Source organism: Kwoniella europaea, chromosome 1, assembly GCF_036810445.1.
Source record: "Kwoniella europaea PYCC6329 chromosome 1, complete sequence".
Classification (NCBI taxonomy): domain Eukaryota; kingdom Fungi; phylum Basidiomycota; class Tremellomycetes; order Tremellales; family Cryptococcaceae; genus Kwoniella; species Kwoniella europaea.
This window is the reverse complement of record NC_089487.1, coordinates 7,689,073-7,707,529: the sequence shown is the minus strand read 5'-3', so window position 1 is coordinate 7,707,529 and position 18,457 is coordinate 7,689,073. Positions and strand designations below refer to the sequence as shown.

General features: G+C 43.7%; 7 protein-coding genes across 7 annotated transcripts; 4 read left to right on the top strand and 3 right to left on the bottom strand.

Moving 5' to 3' along the window:
* Window positions 1–717: 717 nt before the first annotated feature.
* On the top strand, window positions 718–2,909 carry V865_002923 (uncharacterized protein; the record flags this gene model as incomplete). Its single annotated transcript, XM_066226722.1, has 3 exons — window positions 718–2,220; window positions 2,393–2,624; window positions 2,776–2,909. 3 exons carry the CDS (start codon window positions 718–720, stop codon window positions 2,907–2,909), a joined length of 1,869 nt encoding a protein of 622 aa, XP_066082819.1.
* A 521-nt stretch (window positions 2,910–3,430) lies between these two features.
* Window positions 3,431–6,286, bottom strand: V865_002922 (uncharacterized protein; the record flags this gene model as incomplete). Its single annotated transcript, XM_066226721.1, has 12 exons — window positions 3,431–3,496; window positions 3,554–3,687; window positions 3,760–3,778; window positions 3,867–4,000; window positions 4,083–4,242; window positions 4,310–4,376; window positions 4,443–4,525; window positions 4,594–4,702; window positions 4,757–4,918; window positions 4,978–5,356; window positions 5,459–5,664; window positions 5,724–6,286. 12 exons carry the CDS (start codon window positions 6,284–6,286, stop codon window positions 3,431–3,433), a joined length of 2,082 nt encoding a protein of 693 aa, XP_066082818.1.
* A 473-nt stretch (window positions 6,287–6,759) lies between these two features.
* On the top strand, window positions 6,760–8,552 carry V865_002921 (uncharacterized protein; the record flags this gene model as incomplete). The annotated part of the gene is made up of 7 exons (XM_066226720.1): window positions 6,760–6,822; window positions 6,992–7,063; window positions 7,127–7,234; window positions 7,301–7,427; window positions 7,518–7,826; window positions 7,986–8,210; window positions 8,419–8,552. 7 exons carry the CDS (start codon window positions 6,760–6,762, stop codon window positions 8,550–8,552), a joined length of 1,038 nt encoding a protein of 345 aa, XP_066082817.1.
* Window positions 8,553–8,720: 168 nt separating this feature from the next.
* On the bottom strand, window positions 8,721–11,522 carry V865_002920 (uncharacterized protein; the record flags this gene model as incomplete). Its single annotated transcript, XM_066226719.1, has 2 exons — window positions 8,721–10,730; window positions 10,785–11,522. 2 exons carry the CDS (start codon window positions 11,520–11,522, stop codon window positions 8,721–8,723), a joined length of 2,748 nt encoding a protein of 915 aa, XP_066082816.1.
* A 691-nt stretch (window positions 11,523–12,213) lies between these two features.
* On the top strand, window positions 12,214–14,435 carry V865_002919 (uncharacterized protein; the record flags this gene model as incomplete). The annotated part of the gene is made up of 9 exons (XM_066226718.1): window positions 12,214–12,514; window positions 12,590–12,796; window positions 12,857–13,017; window positions 13,081–13,117; window positions 13,183–13,208; window positions 13,265–13,648; window positions 13,710–13,878; window positions 13,987–14,210; window positions 14,313–14,435. 9 exons carry the CDS (start codon window positions 12,214–12,216, stop codon window positions 14,433–14,435), a joined length of 1,632 nt encoding a protein of 543 aa, XP_066082815.1.
* Window positions 14,436–14,775: 340 nt separating this feature from the next.
* On the bottom strand, window positions 14,776–15,543 carry V865_002918 (ubiquitin-40S ribosomal protein S27a; the record flags this gene model as incomplete). Its single annotated transcript, XM_066226717.1, has 4 exons — window positions 14,776–14,894; window positions 14,979–15,084; window positions 15,223–15,460; window positions 15,524–15,543. 4 exons carry the CDS (start codon window positions 15,541–15,543, stop codon window positions 14,776–14,778), a joined length of 483 nt encoding a protein of 160 aa, XP_066082814.1.
* Window positions 15,544–15,915: 372 nt separating this feature from the next.
* Window positions 15,916–17,775, top strand: V865_002917 (uncharacterized protein; the record flags this gene model as incomplete). The annotated part of the gene is made up of 3 exons (XM_066226716.1): window positions 15,916–16,175; window positions 16,240–16,299; window positions 16,434–17,775. The coding sequence occupies 3 exons, from the start codon at window positions 15,916–15,918 to the stop codon at window positions 17,773–17,775; spliced, it is 1,662 nt and encodes a 553-aa protein (XP_066082813.1).
* Window positions 17,776–18,457: the final 682 nt, after the last annotated feature.

Sequence of the window (18,457 nt, the reverse complement as noted above, 5' to 3'; positions counted from 1 at the left end):
ATACAAGAAGAAATCGTATAAACATAAATGAATGAATATAACATCTTAACTTATCTGTATATGCTTGTGGGATGTATATGATATGATGTGATGCGGTTGCATTTAAGCATTGGCACCGTACTGAGGTTGCATGTTCCAGTTGTAGACTAGCAATTGGCATTTGTATGGGGGGTTTGTCCCCACGGTTATGCAGAGTGGGGCGATTAGCACAGTTCAGGATTCAGGATAAAGTTCCGGTTATATGCAGTTGTGTGTATCGTTGTGCAGGTATCAGGCATCGCGTTGTTCCGGGAAATCAAAGAATCAAGAAGACGACTGATCATGAGTAAGACTATAACATAACAACATACTGAGACATCACTATAAACACTTACTTGGACAACACGGTCACCTCACCTACGCCTACTCCTACCAACATCGGCCATCAAAGGCTGAAGAGTACGAATCCCCGATCCAACTTTGATCTCGAACACCATATCTTTCGAATATAGTTCAGCCCTCACCTACTACTTTACCTTGGCTCGAAGGTTACCACATTCGCTCGTACTAGATCATGATATAGCATATATAGGAGAGAAACAAGGTGAGAAGCTTTTCATCCTTCTTGCGCTTTGCTCTATCTCCTTCACAATTCTTGTTCACACCCTTGACTTCGTCTCTATGCCATCTACGTCGCCATTTTGCTGACATCATACAATGTCTATAACAACAATACAGATGAACACCCTCAGTCGACTAGACTACTATCTCTCATCATTCATCTCCATCCCTTCATCCTCTTCATCTTCATCGTCTTCGAAACCAACACTAAGTAGAACCGTCACTCCACCTGGCAGTTCCAGCTCAAATATCGGTGCTGGTCCCCTATCCACACCTAGGTTGTCCAATCTCCCTCCAACTCCTCGATCCAAGAGGCGGTACAAGGCCTCCTCCAATGGTAATCCCACCAGGAATGGAGTCGGATCGGTGGGCGGAAGACGTAAAAAGGTAGTTACTACCTATTCATCTATCAAGGTCCCTCCTCCAACTACTCCATTAATCCTCCGCATCGCTCTGGTACTATGGTCGATATTGTTGGCTTTTTGGAGGAGTTTGGTGGGTGAGACGAGATCGGGGAGGAGTAGGAGTCGGTCTAGGTCTAAGAGGAACAAGACGACGGCGGATGGTTTGAGGGAATTAGGGGAGAGTCTGATGGTCTCTGCTGGAATATCTAGTCCGAGTGTCCCTCTGCCAGATAACCAAGTTGGTAAACTCGAAGGTGAAGTCGAACAGGAAGGATCAAGTAGTGAGATTGAACGTGATTTATTAGAAACCAATGAGAATGAGACGGAACAAGAAGAAGGAGAAGAAGATTGGATAGATCCATTGGTCACTAGAGCACCATCCGATCAACCTTCTTTGGATAAACTACCTCCATCAGAAGATGATTTTGCAACTACAACGATCAACGATCATAATCATCTTGAAGAGAAAGAAAATGAGAATAGGAATCCGAAAAATTTCACATTCCGTTTGAAGTCTGCTCCGAACACTAACACTATCACGACCACTCTCAACGATCCGTCAATAGATGGTGAAAATGATCTGATTCGACCGTTACCACCGCATCATAGACAGAGTATAACGAATTTACAAAAACCTCTGATATCACCTCCTACCTCTATACTTTCGAATCCTACACCCAAGATCATCACTAGAAAAGACCAAGGGAAAGAACAGGAAGGACAGGTGCAGGTGAAACCGAAATCAGAGAAAGTGAGAAAATCAGGTATACTGGCTAATCCAATATCGACTTCGATCCTCGATCCAAGCGTACCCGCACCAATAAGTAAGAATGATTCAATCATCTTTCGCACCAAGACCACCACTCCCAATTCCACTTCTTCAACTTCGTCGTTGTTGTCGACCAATACACATGGGAATGGTATGAAGATACCTCGGCATATCACTACACCTTTCCACCTACAGAAAACACTTATCCTAGATCTTGACGAAACACTTATTCATTCTACCTCACGTCCACTGTCGATCAATGCCGGTTCGTCAGGTGGAGGAGGAATATTGGGTTTGAGCTTGAGTGGATTGATGAGTACGAATAGCAAGAATAGATCTAAAGGAGTTGGAAGTAGGGAAGGACATTCCGTGGAAGTTGTGTTGAATGGGAGATCAACAATGTATCATGTTTATAAAAGACCTTATGTGGATCATTTTTTGAAAAAGGTGAGTTTTTTGAAGTTCATTCTCTTTTCACATTCAACATCTCTGTTTATCCACTATTATACCTTAACACCCTCAAGCTCTTATCAAAAGCGATCATCCTCTGTTCAGTTCAAACTTATCCTAAAGTTGTTGACTTGTTGACTTATAACTGATCTCTTTTTGCTATTTATAGGTCGCATCATGGTACACCCTCGTCATCTTTACAGCCTCCATGCCAGAGTATGCCGACCCCGTCATCGAATGGTTAGATGCAGGTCGGAACTTGTTCGCCAAGAGATTATATAGGGAATCATGTCATCTTCAACCTAATGGGAGTTACATCAAGGATCTGTCGCTGGTAGAGAAAGATTTGAGCAGAGTGTGTTTTATGGATAATAGCCCGGTAAGCTATAATTGGAATAAAGGTGAGTTTATGTCTGAGTTTGGGTCTGGGTTCGAGTGTCAGTTTGGGAGACGTAAGGGAACTAGAACCCACATCGAGTCAAGTTGAATGAAATGGAATCGATCTACCCATATACGAACACATGCTAAGTTGTTCTTGTGGATCTCTTATAGCCAACGCTCTACCCATCGAAGGATGGACTTCCGACCCAAACGACGAAGCTCTCCTTCAATCTATACCGGTCTTGGACAGTTTGAGATTCGTTAATGACGTAAGGAGGGTATTGGGTATAAGGGGATTTACTTAGGTTATGCAAACCACCAACAATGAGCACTGAGAACGTTAAGCATAGGAATGAATCATTGGATAATTGGATATTTTGGTTCCTTCGATATTGGGGGAACACGGATAGATGTTATATCTGATTTTGAACTCAGCATGGTAGATCTCATATTGCATGTATGTTATGTTATATTACATTCTATTCTTTCAGGTCATGCATTTTGTAGGACTGATTAACTGGGTGAGACTGGTTGAGGTGGCATTGCGGGCAATAGATACATTTACATGTTTATCGTACAGTAGAAGATGATACAATGCTCCAATGATCTGAAAGGCAGAATCTCCATACTGTCAAGTACTCTGTCACTGTACTTGACTTTCATATATCCTTCGTGTTTCCATCGATCGACCGTGTTGTTCAAACATGCTGTTACTTATCGGTCAGATATTTCGCAAGAATTTTTACGATCCTGGAATCTTGACGGTTATACAAAAGATCTATCGTCGGTGAATGTTTTTTATTCATTCGATTTAACCTTTCATAGCCTACACAGGGCCAACAAGCTGGAATAATAACCTCCTGACTATCCCACTCATAGCATCAGGTTGATGCTACATCACATCCAACGTCAGCTTCATACTCTATCTGTTGAAGAATAACGAGCTAACCTTATAAGCATCCATTACCATACCCATTGCCACTGCACCCAAGATCGTTTCGCCAAATGGTACGATAGGTACCCAAGCTCTTTTTCTGGCACTGGACCAAGCTGATTCGAGTGCACGAGGTAGGACATACATCGCTGTATGGGACCAATAATTCAAGTCAGCTTTCATTGGTGTTCGGAATAATCAGCCAGATGATCATAGCTCACCTAACTCTGCACGACGTTTCTACATGTGCCAATCAATCCAGACAAGATTAGTAAACATTCTAAGACATCGTAATAATGGAATACTTTGTACAATTATAACAACTCACCTTCTCCTCCACAAGTAATGACAGACAAGTACTAAATCCCATCAACCAGAAAGTCTCCTTTCTCTTCAAGGCATTTCGTAAAAAGTTGGTCCCCCAACCTTGTTCGACCGATTGTATACGTAAACAGAACAAAGCTGTATGAAACCAGATAGCTGATCAGTAACAATGTAATGCATGTTGGCTTTGTATGTCAATGGGAGCACGTTTGCTACTCACTTTGATAGATGAACACGAATACACCCAAGAACGAACAACTCCTCGTTATACCCCATATGACCCTTGCTAACATCTTCAAGGGATCTCTTTGGACATGATGGCGACGCAGGACTAGCATTGGGATAAGATGCAAGGCAGAGTAAACCGGAAGCATGAATCGCTAAGTGATGCAAAAGCACCTCGTGAGTTGAGTTGTCATTGATATGAGCATGGAAAAAAGAACTAACGAAGACAGCGAAGAATCGTCGCAGATTGGTTTCGGGACAACTGTCCACCCAGGGGTGTACCATTTCACTGAAAGACATCGTCAGCTATTCCGACGTTCATTGAAACAGAATACGAAGCCAGTGCCAAGCTCACCAGGGTACGACAGACGGTTTCCAACCTTCTTTCAGCTTGACCAGCATCTGTTCAAGGGTTTTTCGATTCGTCGGTGTGATGGCCTGACAAGGGTACCTAGTGAGCTTTTGTTACACACGCTAGACGGTGTGAACCGTTGTAAAGAGCTCACCTTGTGCTCTAAAGCCTTCTTGACCTGTACCGGCTCGATGATCTTCTGTCTTACCAATGTCCGATTGGCATTGACAGCGAATCCTGGTACTCTCGAGGCTTGTAAGATCCTACGCAAGATCGTGTCAGCTCACACTTGTTTACGAAGGAATCGTTCAGCTCACCATGCACTATATTCCCTCGGTATAGTCTCTGGACTACATAACCACGCAAACATGATCTGACCACAACAAGCTCCAAATACCAATAAATCGCCATGAGGTATATGTATCCCTAACCGGGGTGTATACTGATTATAAGAAGCTTGAAGTCCTCTTACGAACATTCTAAAGTATCCCTTGAGTTAACCCCCTTCTCTTTGATATTTGGAAAAGAGTCAACTCACTGTTGAGCCACGCCTGTTCTCCTACTTTGACTTTCCCATAACAACCCCAAGCTACCCACCGCACCAGCAACAGCCGCCTGCCATCTTCTCTCACCTTCATCTCCCTCTCTTTCAGGCGGACCAAAAGTCGGTTTATTGAATAATCCGTTTTTCAACCTCCTCCTGTAATATCCTATCGGAGGAGCTAATCTCAACATGTGTAAGGTAAGAGTATTGAGGAAAGTGAATGTTCCCAGCATTGCGCCGAACCTGAATGGCTCTTGACCGAATATGGCATGTCGGAATAATGCAAGACGTAATTTCTCATTACGAAGATTTCGGAATAGGGCCAGGAGGACGTTTATACCTGCTCGAACGGAGAATGCTAACAGGAATGATCCTATAAATGAAGAATACCTTTAGCTGACACCATTCACTTGTGGCCGATGATTACAGTGTTTATGGATGGGATAATGGGAAGATGAGGTGGAGCAGGACTTACGCAGACCCCTCTTCAAAGCTAGAATACCTGCTCTCTCAGGATCGCGAGGTAACAATTTCTTCTCATTTTGACTCCTCCACACCAGATCTTTACCTGCTTTTGATACTTCCGCTATCAACTTATCCCTTTCACCTGAAGGGTTCGTTGAGAGAAGTAATAGCGAGTCTAGGGAAGCCAGTGAGAGTGTCCTTCGAATCTGATCGGCACTGTGTATTGAACACGTTTATTCAGCTATGATTACGCATGACCCTGATAGCTGACTTACGTTTCTGACAAATTGGGTGTACCAGGATCACTCATCAGGTAATCCACTTGATCTCTCGGTATACCTTTAGTCGACTTGGGGGTATATTGGCCTTCCTCCATCGCTCGTCCAGGGAATATGACATCTCCAGCAGTGGATGTCGAGGCAGATTTACTAGGACCAGCATGCGTATGGGACAATGAAGTGAATCTCAACCTCTTCTTCTCCCTCCCGTGTCCATTGGATGATCCAGTGGATAACGACGAGGGTGTCCTGCGTAAACACGAGGCGTGATTGGGGCTGGTTTCGGTTGATGAGGATGCCAAAGGTGGACTATGATGAGGTGAATTTGTATCGATGATTGGGGATTCGTCTATTTTCGAGTATGAGGGTGAGGATGAAGGTAGAGCTTTATGATGTGAGGCAGGTGAGAAGTTGGGTGGTGGAGCGGTTTTGGACCGTTGATGATGGGTTGGTAAAGGTGGTGAGGATGGTAGGGATGGTTGAGGTGAGACGATATTGGCTGGAGAGTTTAGACCTGGTATGAGGTCGAGGCTGGACAGGAGGTTGGGAGGTGATGACATGATGGTAGGTCTACTGGTCTACGTGTCGTTGGATTGAAACAGTCGACCGTTGATTACTGAGGATACAGGTCATGACCTCTCATTCGATGACTTTCATCATACTTGGATAGTTGTTTCGAGCAAGAGGATGAAATCGGACGTTGTATCAACATCCAAAGTAACCGGATCATCCCAGTTATTCATGGTAAATCAATGTGGGCCCCCACTCACATCCCCAAAGAAATCAACAGCTGAAACACAACGATGCAACACCAAGTCACGTGGCTGGGAAATGTGCCTGAGGAAACAAGAAGCCACATGAAATGTATATGGTACCTCCATCTAAGCAAAAGTTGGGATTCATCATGTTTTCGACTTTTGACTTGTGCTTGACTGGATGGATTACCATAACAAAATTGCTACTCCTATCTTCAACATTAGGTATTTCTGACAATTCAATCAAGCAATACCCCGTTCACTTACTATCAGACAACATGCCTCGCTCCCTAGATGATACTCGACGGCATGTGCAGGTCCTCCCTGAAAGGATCGGTGCTGTAAGTGATCATTCCTCCTTATCCTTCTGCTCAACGTACAGATAGCCGAGATCGAGCTATCATAGTGGGATGATTCATGTTATCCTGGGATGTATCTCATCGACCCGACAAAATCGTTTGAATCAGCGCCGCATGAAAACTCTGCTAATTCCTTCTCCCGATCGTATAGGTCGCAGGCTCAGAATTTCCAGGACATTATCCAGGAGAAGATCATTCATGGAATTTACAGAAATTTAAAGAGGTAAGCTGCTTGAACACCAGTCGAGGATCAGCTTGCAAGAGTACTGATCATCCATGATTGTAGAATCTCATCACATCTGTGCAACGCTTAACACCTTCAACAATCGAATTTGACTTAGTCGGAGTAGATGCATCTATAGCGAATGCTTTGAGGAGAGTGATGATTGCTGAGGTGAGCGCGTCAGCCATCTTGAAAGCGGATACCGTACGGAGCTGATTAAACCGTGCCGATCTATAGGTCCCTACCATTGCCATCGAAGAGATATACGTATGGAACAACACATCTATCATGCAAGATGAAGTATTATGTCATAGAGTTGGGCTGGTACCATTAAAAATTGATCCTAGGTCGTTGAAGTACAGGCGTAAGCATCCATTCATCTTATATACCACGTTGTTATCCTCATAAGTCGTTTCGGTGCTGAGGCTGGTCTCATCGTGCTTGTATGTTATAGCATCACCTCACTCTGCCCCTCACGAAACGGATACGATAGTCTTCGACCTTTCCGTACGATGCGACCGTGGTCCGGGAGTAGACAAATCAGAGAAAGACCCCAAAAAACTATATTACGATTCCAACGTCTATACAGGAATGATGAAATGGTCACCATCAGGAGATCAATCAAGGAAATATAAAGGGAAGGAACCTAAACCTGTAGATAGGGATATACTCTTGTGTAAATTGAGACCCGGTCAACAGATTGATTTGCACTGCTTCGCGAGGAAGGGAGTGGGGATGGATCATGCGAAGTTTAGTCCTGTTGGTGAGTACATCCCGTCTTATCATCTTGCATGTGAATATGATATGAGTAGAAGTGTGATGTGGAAAAGTGGGATATCAAATTAAAGGAGGAACTTCGCAAAGTTCTTACAGTTAAGAAAACTGAAATACTGATTACACTTTACACTTTACTTGAACGTAGCGACCGCCTCTTACCGATTACTCCCACATATAATCCTCCGTGAACCAATCCCTATAGAACATCAACAGAAATTCCAGAAATGTTTCCCCGAAGGTGTCATTGAGATCGAGAATGATCAAGTGGTAGTGAAGAATCCACGAAAAGATACGGTCAGTAGAGAAGTGTTGAGACATCCTGAGTTCGCCGATAAGGTGTCGTTGAACAGGATAAGGGATCATTTCATCTGTGAGTGGACTTTCCGATTTGAAACAATTGTACTCCTTGAAATTTCTCGAAAGGTGTCAGACGAAGAGGGAATATCAAGTGGGGAGAAAGGGAAAGGAACGAGATCAAGTGTCACCAGGCGATTCACTTGTTATTTGTTGAAAAGAGGAATATGCGTTCCTATCTGTCTTATTAAGTAAAACTGATCAATGTTCTCGTCCCTACACAGTCAACGTGGAATCAACAGGTCAATACAACCCTGAAGAAATTGTTCCAGAAGCTATCAAGATCCTTTTATCTAAGATCTCAGCAGTGGAAGAAGGTTTGGACAAATTGTTCGCCACGGAAGGTCAAGTGGCTTAGAAAGTTCAACTTTCAGGAGGATATGAACGTACGTTGAGATAGATGTAATCTTAACTTCGTTTAGCATACTTTGGATGCATATAGACTATATATATCATTCACGATTTGACTAGCACAAAGGTACAAAGATACAAAGATACAAAGATACAACTTGCAAATCAAAATCAATCAGGTATTACCCATTCGAGAAGCTTTGAACCTCGATACTTTCTTTGGTTTAACATCTTCACTCGCTGTTTGTGTTGCAGGTGCCGTCGTCGGTGTTGATACAGATCGATCAGGTGAGATAATTGGTGATTCAGGAACCAAAGGAATTATAGGTGGTTTAGACTTCGACTTATCTTTGTCATCTAAAACTACCTCTCCCTTTTTAGGATTATCGTTCGATAAAATAGGTGGTAATGATTTTTCCCAATCTTCATATTGTTTCTTCTTGCCTTTCTCTACATTCTTCCTTTCCCTGTCTTGTCGTTCTTGTTCAATCAATTGGGAAGTGGGAATTTCCAATCCCATTAACTTCTTTTTGATATTCTCTCTGTTTTCTCTTCTCTCCTTCCTTCCCTCACCGTCTTCTCTATTTTCTTCATCTTGATCTTCATCATCGGTTTCGAGCGATTCTTCACCGGGTGCCAAAACCAAATTGCCATTCTCCAATTTACCCACTCTGATGAACCTCCTTAAGTCCTCGGGTTTAGGATTGATTATCATCGGTTCACCAAATTCGGATATTCTAGGTAATCCCAACATTACCCCTCCCCCTCTCTCTCCTCCTTCCCCTTCTCCTTCTTGCAAGTCGTCAAAATGGGGATCATCTAAATCGCGATTGAGAGGTTTGTAAGTTTGTCTCTTATGGTATTCTAATGCTACTTCCCTTGCTAATAACGCTTGATCTAGATCGTATTCATCTTCCTCCCCTGTGGAATATTCACTAAACTCATCGTCATCATCATCTTCGTCTTCTTCTTCTTCGTTATCCTTTGTAGTCACTTCATTTTGGTTGCTAGTTTTGTTCTCCCCATTAGTAGTATAATTGGTTCTCCCTACACTAACATCAATCTCACTTTTCTTCGGAGCTTTAATCCCATTCGAAATTGGTCTTTCAACAATTTTCAAATTATCCAATCTCTCTTTAACCCCTTGCTGTACCACAGGCGCCTTCTCAATCACACCAGATTTTATCGTATTGGTACTTTTACTTTCAGAAACTTTAGGCAAATTAGGTATTCGGGCTGTTGAGGTTGTTTGGATATTAGGTGCAGAGGCATCTATTTCAGGTTGACTCAACCTTTGTGAAAATAGACTTTGTTTCTTTACCTTGGATTTAGGTGGTGGGTCGTTGAATGCTTTATCACCCTTCGCCTTCGTCGAAGGCGAAGCCGAAATCGAAGAAGAAGAAGATGTAGCCTTTTCTACAACTGCTGGTGTTGTTGGATCTCGTGCTTCATTCTCCATCATGTGTAATAAATCCCTCATCTTAGCTTCGTTGTGTTCTGACTGAAAAGGTTTAGTCGTCATACGTGAATCTCCATCTAAGAAACCTCTCTTGAACCCTGCAAAACCACTAGTATCATCCCTTTTCCTCGGTTGAGGAGGGGGTATAACAGGAACTGGCTTGACACTGAATTCGCCTGAGTTGGAGGTAGACTCGTCAGATACTGCTAGAGGTAGGGGAAATCCGAACCTCTTACTCATCTGAGAGAGTGATTCATCGGGTGCAGGAGAAGTAGGTGGAGAAGGTAAGGAAGGATCAAAAGTTACTGATTTTTTTAGTGTAGGTGGATTGGAAGGCTTGAGGATGGATTTGGATGGAAGTGGTTGGCTGGATGAGGGTCTACGTTCTCGCACTGGAGGTGAGGAGGGTGAAGGTGGAGCAGCTTGTGCGCTACTGGAAGGTTTCTCTGTCACGGTATTGGATGAACGTATAATACCACCCTTAGCTTTGATGGCTGCTTGGACTGGACGTTCATCCTCATCACTTGAGGTATCTTCGTTGAACAGTCTTCGTCGCAAGGCGGCTCGACGGGCGACAGCCTCAGGAGAGAAATAATCATCTTCTTCCTCTTCGATTGGTTGTTCAGGAGCAGTAGTTGAGGTGGAAGGTGGTGGAGGTGGACCAATCGTCTCGCCAGAGAGGGTTTCGCGGATCTCATGGATTGGTAGACCTTCTTCATTGGTTGTCTAAGATGACTTTATCAGTATGATCGGATATGTAAACCAACAATTCAGGCTCACCGTATTGTCCCCTAGTGAGTTTCCTGACACTTCGACCTCCCCATCAGAGCCATCTTGATCATCTAGTAGCTCTACTAGAGATGCACTAACGGACTGTTCAGGATCTTTGGGTCTCACTGACTGAATGGCGGTATCGGTCGGTATTGGATGAACGTTCCGAGTAAATGTATTTGTCTGATCCGTTTTCGATGATACAGAGCTCGACTGTTCTCCTTCAGTCATTTTATATTGACTAGCTTCTTCTCTCTCAGTATTTTCCACTCCCTCATCTTCAACAGACGAATTCGATGGTCCAGCAGCAGCTGTTTCAGGCATCTGGTGGAATATCGGATGAAATCCGACTTTCGTTTCGACCAGTCTCCTCTTTCCTTCTTTCCGTTTATTTTTGATCCCTGATACCTCATCCTCCAGCTTTTCCACAGCAGCAAGTCTCGTATGACCCTCTAACAACCTAGCGTGTTCCTCCAATAACTGATCATTCCTCCTTTTCACATATTCCGAAGCTTCCTGGGCGGTCATATCTACCCAATACCCACAACCTATATTCACTTTGATATCATTCGTATGTACTATATCACCGACCATTGAGGCTTTGGAGCCGAGGGGTAACCTCACTGGGTGGGTCGTGGAGCTGGTGAGATGTCGGAGCTGGAGGGAGAGGTGGTCGAGCGCTGTGAGGTGAGATTGAAGGGAGGGAGAGGACGGGATGATAGGTAAGGAGAGGGGTCGGTCGGACATGATGCTCGGGTGTCTGCAGTGATTTCTCAGGTGAGAGTGGTGTTCATGAGATGTTGGGTGGTCAGCCAGAAGGCGATGAATGCCTTGTTTTAGTCGGGCTCTTATCTTCTGTGAGACGTATGGGATTGTGAATTCTTTCTTGAATCAACTGTTGAGATCGAGTGGAATGTGCCATGGTCAAGTCACGTGATACGGCTCAAAATCAGATGGGGCTCCACTCTACTTGATCGAGAATTGAGAATGAGAATGAGACTGCGTCTGATCTGCGATATACAGATATGGCGCTCTTGAATCCACATCATCGTCTCCATCTTGATTGCTTACAACATATCACCTTCGTTCTGTATATAACCCCCGGATCCCGGATTACCCTCCTGTCAATCAGTCTGTCGGATCTTGAGAACAAATTCAAAGCTTCCGTCATTCAGTCTTCCATCCGACTCCTGGCCAGACCTGTTAATTCGGAATTCGTCTCAGGTCTTCCTTTATAGACGACGAGATTCTACGGTATCGCGTATCATTTCCGATCTTGGCATAAACACCTTTCAGATCTTTCGGTTGAAAGTCTAGTGGAAGACCAACGAGACAGAGAAAAAATAGACCAGAGGCGAACGATACATGTATATAACGATTTCACGATCAATCTCTTTATCCTTACCACTTCTAAATTCTCTATACCTTAGGCTCAGCCATGTCTCCTTTGCAAGGAAGGAAACACTCATTTGGCTCAGTGTTCGTCGAATCTCCAACAATCGAATCGTTAGAACATCATTACAGCAATCATCTACCCGTACCAGTATCTATGGAAGAAGGGAAGGGTAAAGGCAAAGCGACGGATCTGAGCTATTTGATCATATCGGGTGGTACGGGTGCAAACTCTATCGCAAGTGCTTTTGGACATTCACCATCGTTCGTATTGCCTGTATCGGATGATGGAGGATCGAGTTCAGAGATCTTGAGATGTTTCGGAGGTCCTAGTATTGGTGATATACGTAGGTAACTCTCCATCATCCATTTTTCGTAACTTCCGATTGACTTCTATTAACAACAAATGTGTGTATGTCCAGGCTCAAGGCTCATCCGGTTGATTCCCCTCACATCCAACCCATCTACCAAGGACGATATTGAACAGTTGGCGATATACAATCTTCTAGCCTACCGATTCCCATCTGACGCTCCTGAGAAAGACGTGAGGGAATTGTGGCATGAGATTGTAGAAGGACGGAGTGAATTGTGGGATGGGATAGGCGAAGATAAGAAAGAATGTATTCGTGGTGAGTGAGAACGAAATAGAGTCTGACCTTCGTAAACTGAATCTACTGTCTTGTGTGTAGCTTTCCTGGTCCACTTCCAGACGCTTTGTTTGAAACGAGCACATAAACGATTCTCATTCCGGAATTTCTCATTGGGGAATGGATTTTTGACTGGTGCAAGAGATCTGTTCGGGAGTTTACCAAGTGCTATTTTCTTGTTCAAGAGCATAGCTGGTGTGAATGTAAGTGCACGATCCATTTCTCCCCGCGATTGATATGCGACTGATAGTTGGAACCTTGTATAGCATGGTGTACAAGTCATCCCTGTCATCAATACGAATCGTGAGTATCCCAATTCGTTTGAGTGACGATCCAGGCTGACATTTCGATCATGTCTTTACCGATAGAAACCGTCACCATAGCTGCACAGCTAGTAAGCTGATCTCATGTACCATCGTGACTCATCGGCTCATATTCCTGTGTCTCTAGGCAAACTCGACAGTCCTAGTAGGACAATGTAACATTTCTCATCCTACCAGTCCAATCACACCGGTATCCACATCATCTCCAGGAGCCATCACTCCCACTCCTACTTCATCATCATCCACAAAACCAATCATATCAGGTCCATTACGCCATCACTTCAGACGGGATTCAAGGACGTTCGATACGCCTGATACGTCCCTACCGACCTCTAGAAGGACAAGTTTCGATTTCCCTCAGCACCAGATACAAGGGCAGATCAAAGAAGGCGAAGTAGGATGGTCAGATCAGAAAGCGGTGGGAGGTAATTTGGGATATAGGAAAGGTGAAGAAGAAGCTCCTTTGGAAGCTAGGATAGAAAGGGTATTTTACATCAACCTATATGGTCAGGTAGATATCACTCATTCCTCGTCTTATCTGATCAGTTCATGAACTGATTGTACCGTTATAGGAAATATACCCGGAACCCAATTTGGATTTCCTCGACTCCCTAAACCAACGTGATATCCTGGTATACTCCTGCGGCTCACTATGGACATCGATCATACCTTGTCTCGCTCTAAAGGGTTTGGCGAGCGTTATAGCCGGATCCAAGAGCCTAAAAGCGAAAGTGCTTCTTTGTAAGTTTGCTCATCATTCACTAGACTGGGTCAAATAGATTACTGGGATGATCTGATTTGCAGTCACTTTAACTGTTATATTGATCTATTGGTTTGCATTGTTATTAGTGAATTCATCGAACGATAGAGAAACTCCCGAATATACAGCATCTGAATATCTATCTACGATATTAGACATGTTGAGACATTATGATAAACCGAAACGAAATAAACCCATACAGGGAGTACCAACCTCATCGGACTCAAGTTGGAATGTATCGCCGTCGGATCTGATATCGCATGTGATTTATCTGGAAGGTGGGAAAGTGGGAATCGATATGAATGTGATAGAGGTGAGTTCAGCTCGTTTCCAGGAATGGTAATGGCTTCCTCTCAAGTCCATAAGTTCGACTAACAAGCAATCGTGTTAGATGCTAACATGTAAATGTTTATAGAAATTGGGTACCAAGATCATCCAGGTTCCCTTCGACGTACATGGTTACAAACATGATCAGATACCGCTGTTCAGTCCTGAAAGTGTTGAGTGGGCAATGGAAAAGGTTTTAGAGAATTTATAGATATCTGCGAACATGGGTTCGTACTCAAAGCAAGGTTGTGTCATGGAAGGGATAACTCAGATGCAGTTGTAGTTCTTGTCCTGATGCATACAGCGACCTTCAAACGCCGAAGCAATCTTGATCCTTGGTTTGAGTGATGTCAGTAGGCAGATGGAGTGGTCGCGAAGAAACAATTCATATCTGCTGCTGTCCATTGAGCATGCGAGATGCAGGCACAGAGAACATACAATGCACGGCAATCGAGCAGTAATGCATGAACGTCGTATCAAACTACAATACTAGACTGAAAGTTTTTCAACTGATCCAATACACCTCGTTATTCCCTAGAACGGAAGATCGCTTAAGCAGCGGTAGGCTTGGTTCCGGGCTCGAAAGTGTAGGTAAGACCACATTTACCACAAGATTGTCTGTCCTTGTGCCAAGCCATGAAGACACCGGCACCGCAGGTGGGGGCAGGACCTAAACGATGGTACGTGAAACAATCAGTATAAAGAAATCAAAAGTATGTTGATGTGCAAATCCAACGTGGGATGAGCAACTTACATTCTCGTCTGAGTCGTTGGATCTTACCGTCAGATCCGACCTTGTAGTACTTGAGAATGGCCATCTTGACCTTCTTTCTCTTGTGCTTGATCTTCTTGGGGGTGGTCTATGAGTGACAAAAAAGTATTAGTAAGCGGTCCACAAGGAAAGACTTTGATTACGGTGGCAAATGCAAGTCAAGTGATTGTGTTAAAGGACGGGTGAAAGGGTCCAGCCGCTAGGTACGGTGGCAACGCAAACTCACGTAGTTCTTCTTCTTTCTCTTCTTAGCCATACCACCTCTCAATCTAAGGACCAAGTGGAGGGTGGACTCCTTTTGGATGTTGTAGTCCGAAAGGGTTCGTCCATCTTCCAATTGTTTACCAGCGAAGATCAATCGTTGTTGGTCGGGAGGGATACCTTCCTTGTCTTGGATCTTGGATTTGACATTGTCGATGGTGTCGGATGACTCAACCTCGAGGGTGATGGTTTTACCCGTAAGGCTGTATATGTATATGTCAGCAACCGAATCTAGAGTTGGGAAGTTGAAGGGAGACTAGACTCACGTTTTGACGAAGATTTGCATCTTGATGAGCCTTTGTCTAGCCAACTATGGATCCTCGAGAAAAGCTTGAAGAAGAAAGAGAAAGAGAGGTGAGATTGATGAATAACTAGATGTATATGGTGGGTATGGTCTGGTGGAGACCGAGTGAGGGGGATTTTTCGTGGTGAAAAATGAAAATGCCGAGTCGGCGAAAGCTGCGGGAACCAGAGTGGCACAAAGCTGTCACAGCCACGTGGTGGCGTCGGAGTTGAGGGAACCTCCGCACGAGAATTCGGATCTTGTTATTCCAACTTTTCTGTCCGAGTGAAGCAACGGAGAAACGAAGATCCCAAGGATATCAACCCATACATCAAACGTAGTCTTCTAATAGTGACGAAAGACAGCCAGAGTAAGATGGTGGTGATGACTGTCGCAGAAACTCATTCAAGGCCCATAGCCCATGCGCTTCGATTGTTGACTCGCCGTGCGCTCGCTCTTCAACCGACATCTACCCGTCAATTCACCACTTCGTCAGCTGTCAGTGATGAAAATTCAGATAGATCAAGGTCAGGCCTTGATGGGGAGCACAGAGGCTCGTTCAGCTCAGGAGAAATTAGTAGAGACATGAACTCCACGGCTGAATCTTCGCGGGCTGCAAGTTCATCGGAACAATCGTAAGTCGTCTAGGTAATAGCATATCAGGTGCAATGTAATTGACCCGCTGAATGATTTTTCTAGTCAAAATACTTTGGAAGAAGATAGACAATATGCAGAGATATTCGCTACATTGAATGAGCAGTGAGTTATAATTTCGATATGTCTTTCGGTCTTCCTTGATCCCTTTGCCATCTTGATCTCCTGTCAGCCTCAAAGCCCTCGCACATTGCGTCTATATGTTCCAAATCATTGCTGACATATGTCGACTCTTTTAGATGGCCGAAATCTAACTCCAACACCAAACCCAAATCTACCAAAGTCAATCACCCACCCAAACCCGAATCCATCGCTTCCCGACTAACCTTCGATGGGTATTCTACCCCTTCCCCTCGACATCGGGGTGTACATTCTCGTTTCAGACGATCAGCCGGGTCGACCCCAAAGGAAGCAGAGACATTCAACGAGATCTTAGCTGGTATATTCGCTGATCTCAATTATGGTTCTGCCTCTTCCTCTTCTCCCGGATCATCAAGGTTGAATTCGTCGAATTTCGGATTAGATGAAGGATATGGTACACAGAGGGGTATAGGTCTCAACGATCCTTATTCAGCTACTAAATCCGGTCTTGGGGGATTTGGATATAAGTTTGGTTTAAATAAATCTAATAGTGGTACGATCAAGAATCGAGCTAGAAATCTGAGATCCCATTTTATCGATTTGGAAAAGGAAGATGATAAAGATGATAAAGATTTGGAACTTTTAGAAGAATTTGAAATGCTCAAAGAGGAGATGGAAGTGATTTCGTCTGATGTTGAATTGATAGAATGGTCAAAAAACAGAGTCTTCAAACCTTTAGCCAACATCGATAACGACCCTAATGCTAAGACGGGAACAACTGGTTTACCAGTAATCACATATTCACCTACATATCCTAAAATCCTCGCCCATCTTTTGAGAACATTAAGAGTAAATTATAATTCCCCTCATCTGGTTTTATCGTTGTTCAACTACGCTCAGAATATATCGTTGGAAAGTTATCTCAGTGGATGTTTGACCGAGGTATATAATGAGGTGCTCCTGACTCGATGGGAGAGTTTTAGGGATTTGAAAGGTGTTGAATTGGGTATAAGGGAAATGGAAATCATGGGTGTTAATTGGGATCAAATCACTGCTAGATTAATATCTAAAATCGTTGAAGAGATTTCAAAAGATTTGTTATCTTCTTCTGCTTCTGCTTCTGCTCCTTCCACATCGTTGTTGTTGGGAGAAGAAGAAACAAAAGATAATGGAGGATTCTCGAATCTGGCTTCATTAACCACAGTGCCACAAATCCAGAATGACATTTACAAGAAGTACGGTGATAATGTTATAGAGAGATTACGAAGGTTAGACGAGAAAGTATCGAAGGATGTGAGAAAACAGGAGAAATTATATGAGATTCATCAGAGACGTAAGAGGAAGTCGAGAGAGGAGAGGGAACAGAAATTGGCGAGACAATTTGAAGATGATGCAAGACGTCAAAAACAGCAGGAGGAAGGTGAAGATGCTGATAGTGATAGGCATAAGAGAGTTGGGGATATCGAAGATCCAAAGGAAGGCGAAAGGGCTTATATATAGCATTTGACATCACAATAACCCACTCATATATGCATTGCGTATTACTTGAATTCGAACTCGAGTGATTGTAAGAGTAGGTCCTTCGCCCGGCATGACCACACAAGACACTGAACCATGAAAGCTTACAAAAGAAAGGTTTTGACGGGTATAGAATGCACACTCATCATATCTGACTGACAAAGCTTACCCGCTATACCAATCAATTCACTGTTAGTCCCTCTGACACCGTTGCTGGGATCGTCGCGGCTGACTATCTGTCACATTTGACGAATTGTGAGAACGAATTCAATTCAGTCGCACGGACCATACAAGGCGTTACTTCCATCACACGTTGTCTTGGACAGACCTTTCGACCACTGCTACGAACTCAACATGCAATTGAACAGTAGCATTGGAATGCATGTGGGTTCAGAGCTCCCTCGTCTTTCCTCATTTCTTTATTTCTTTATCTCTTCTCCTTTGCATTTTTCGTAAAGAAGTATCCATGAAATAACTGCGATCCATATTTTGTATCTTGGATTCTCGTGACCCTACCCATGTCATCTTCTTCCTCGGCATCCTCGTTCCTCCTGTAGTCCCTAGACTGCCCCATTCCATTGTGTATATACACAACTGTGTCTTTATTGTATCTTGTATGTGGGTATACCCATTCACGCCTAAACCTCATTTCGTTGAGCCTCCT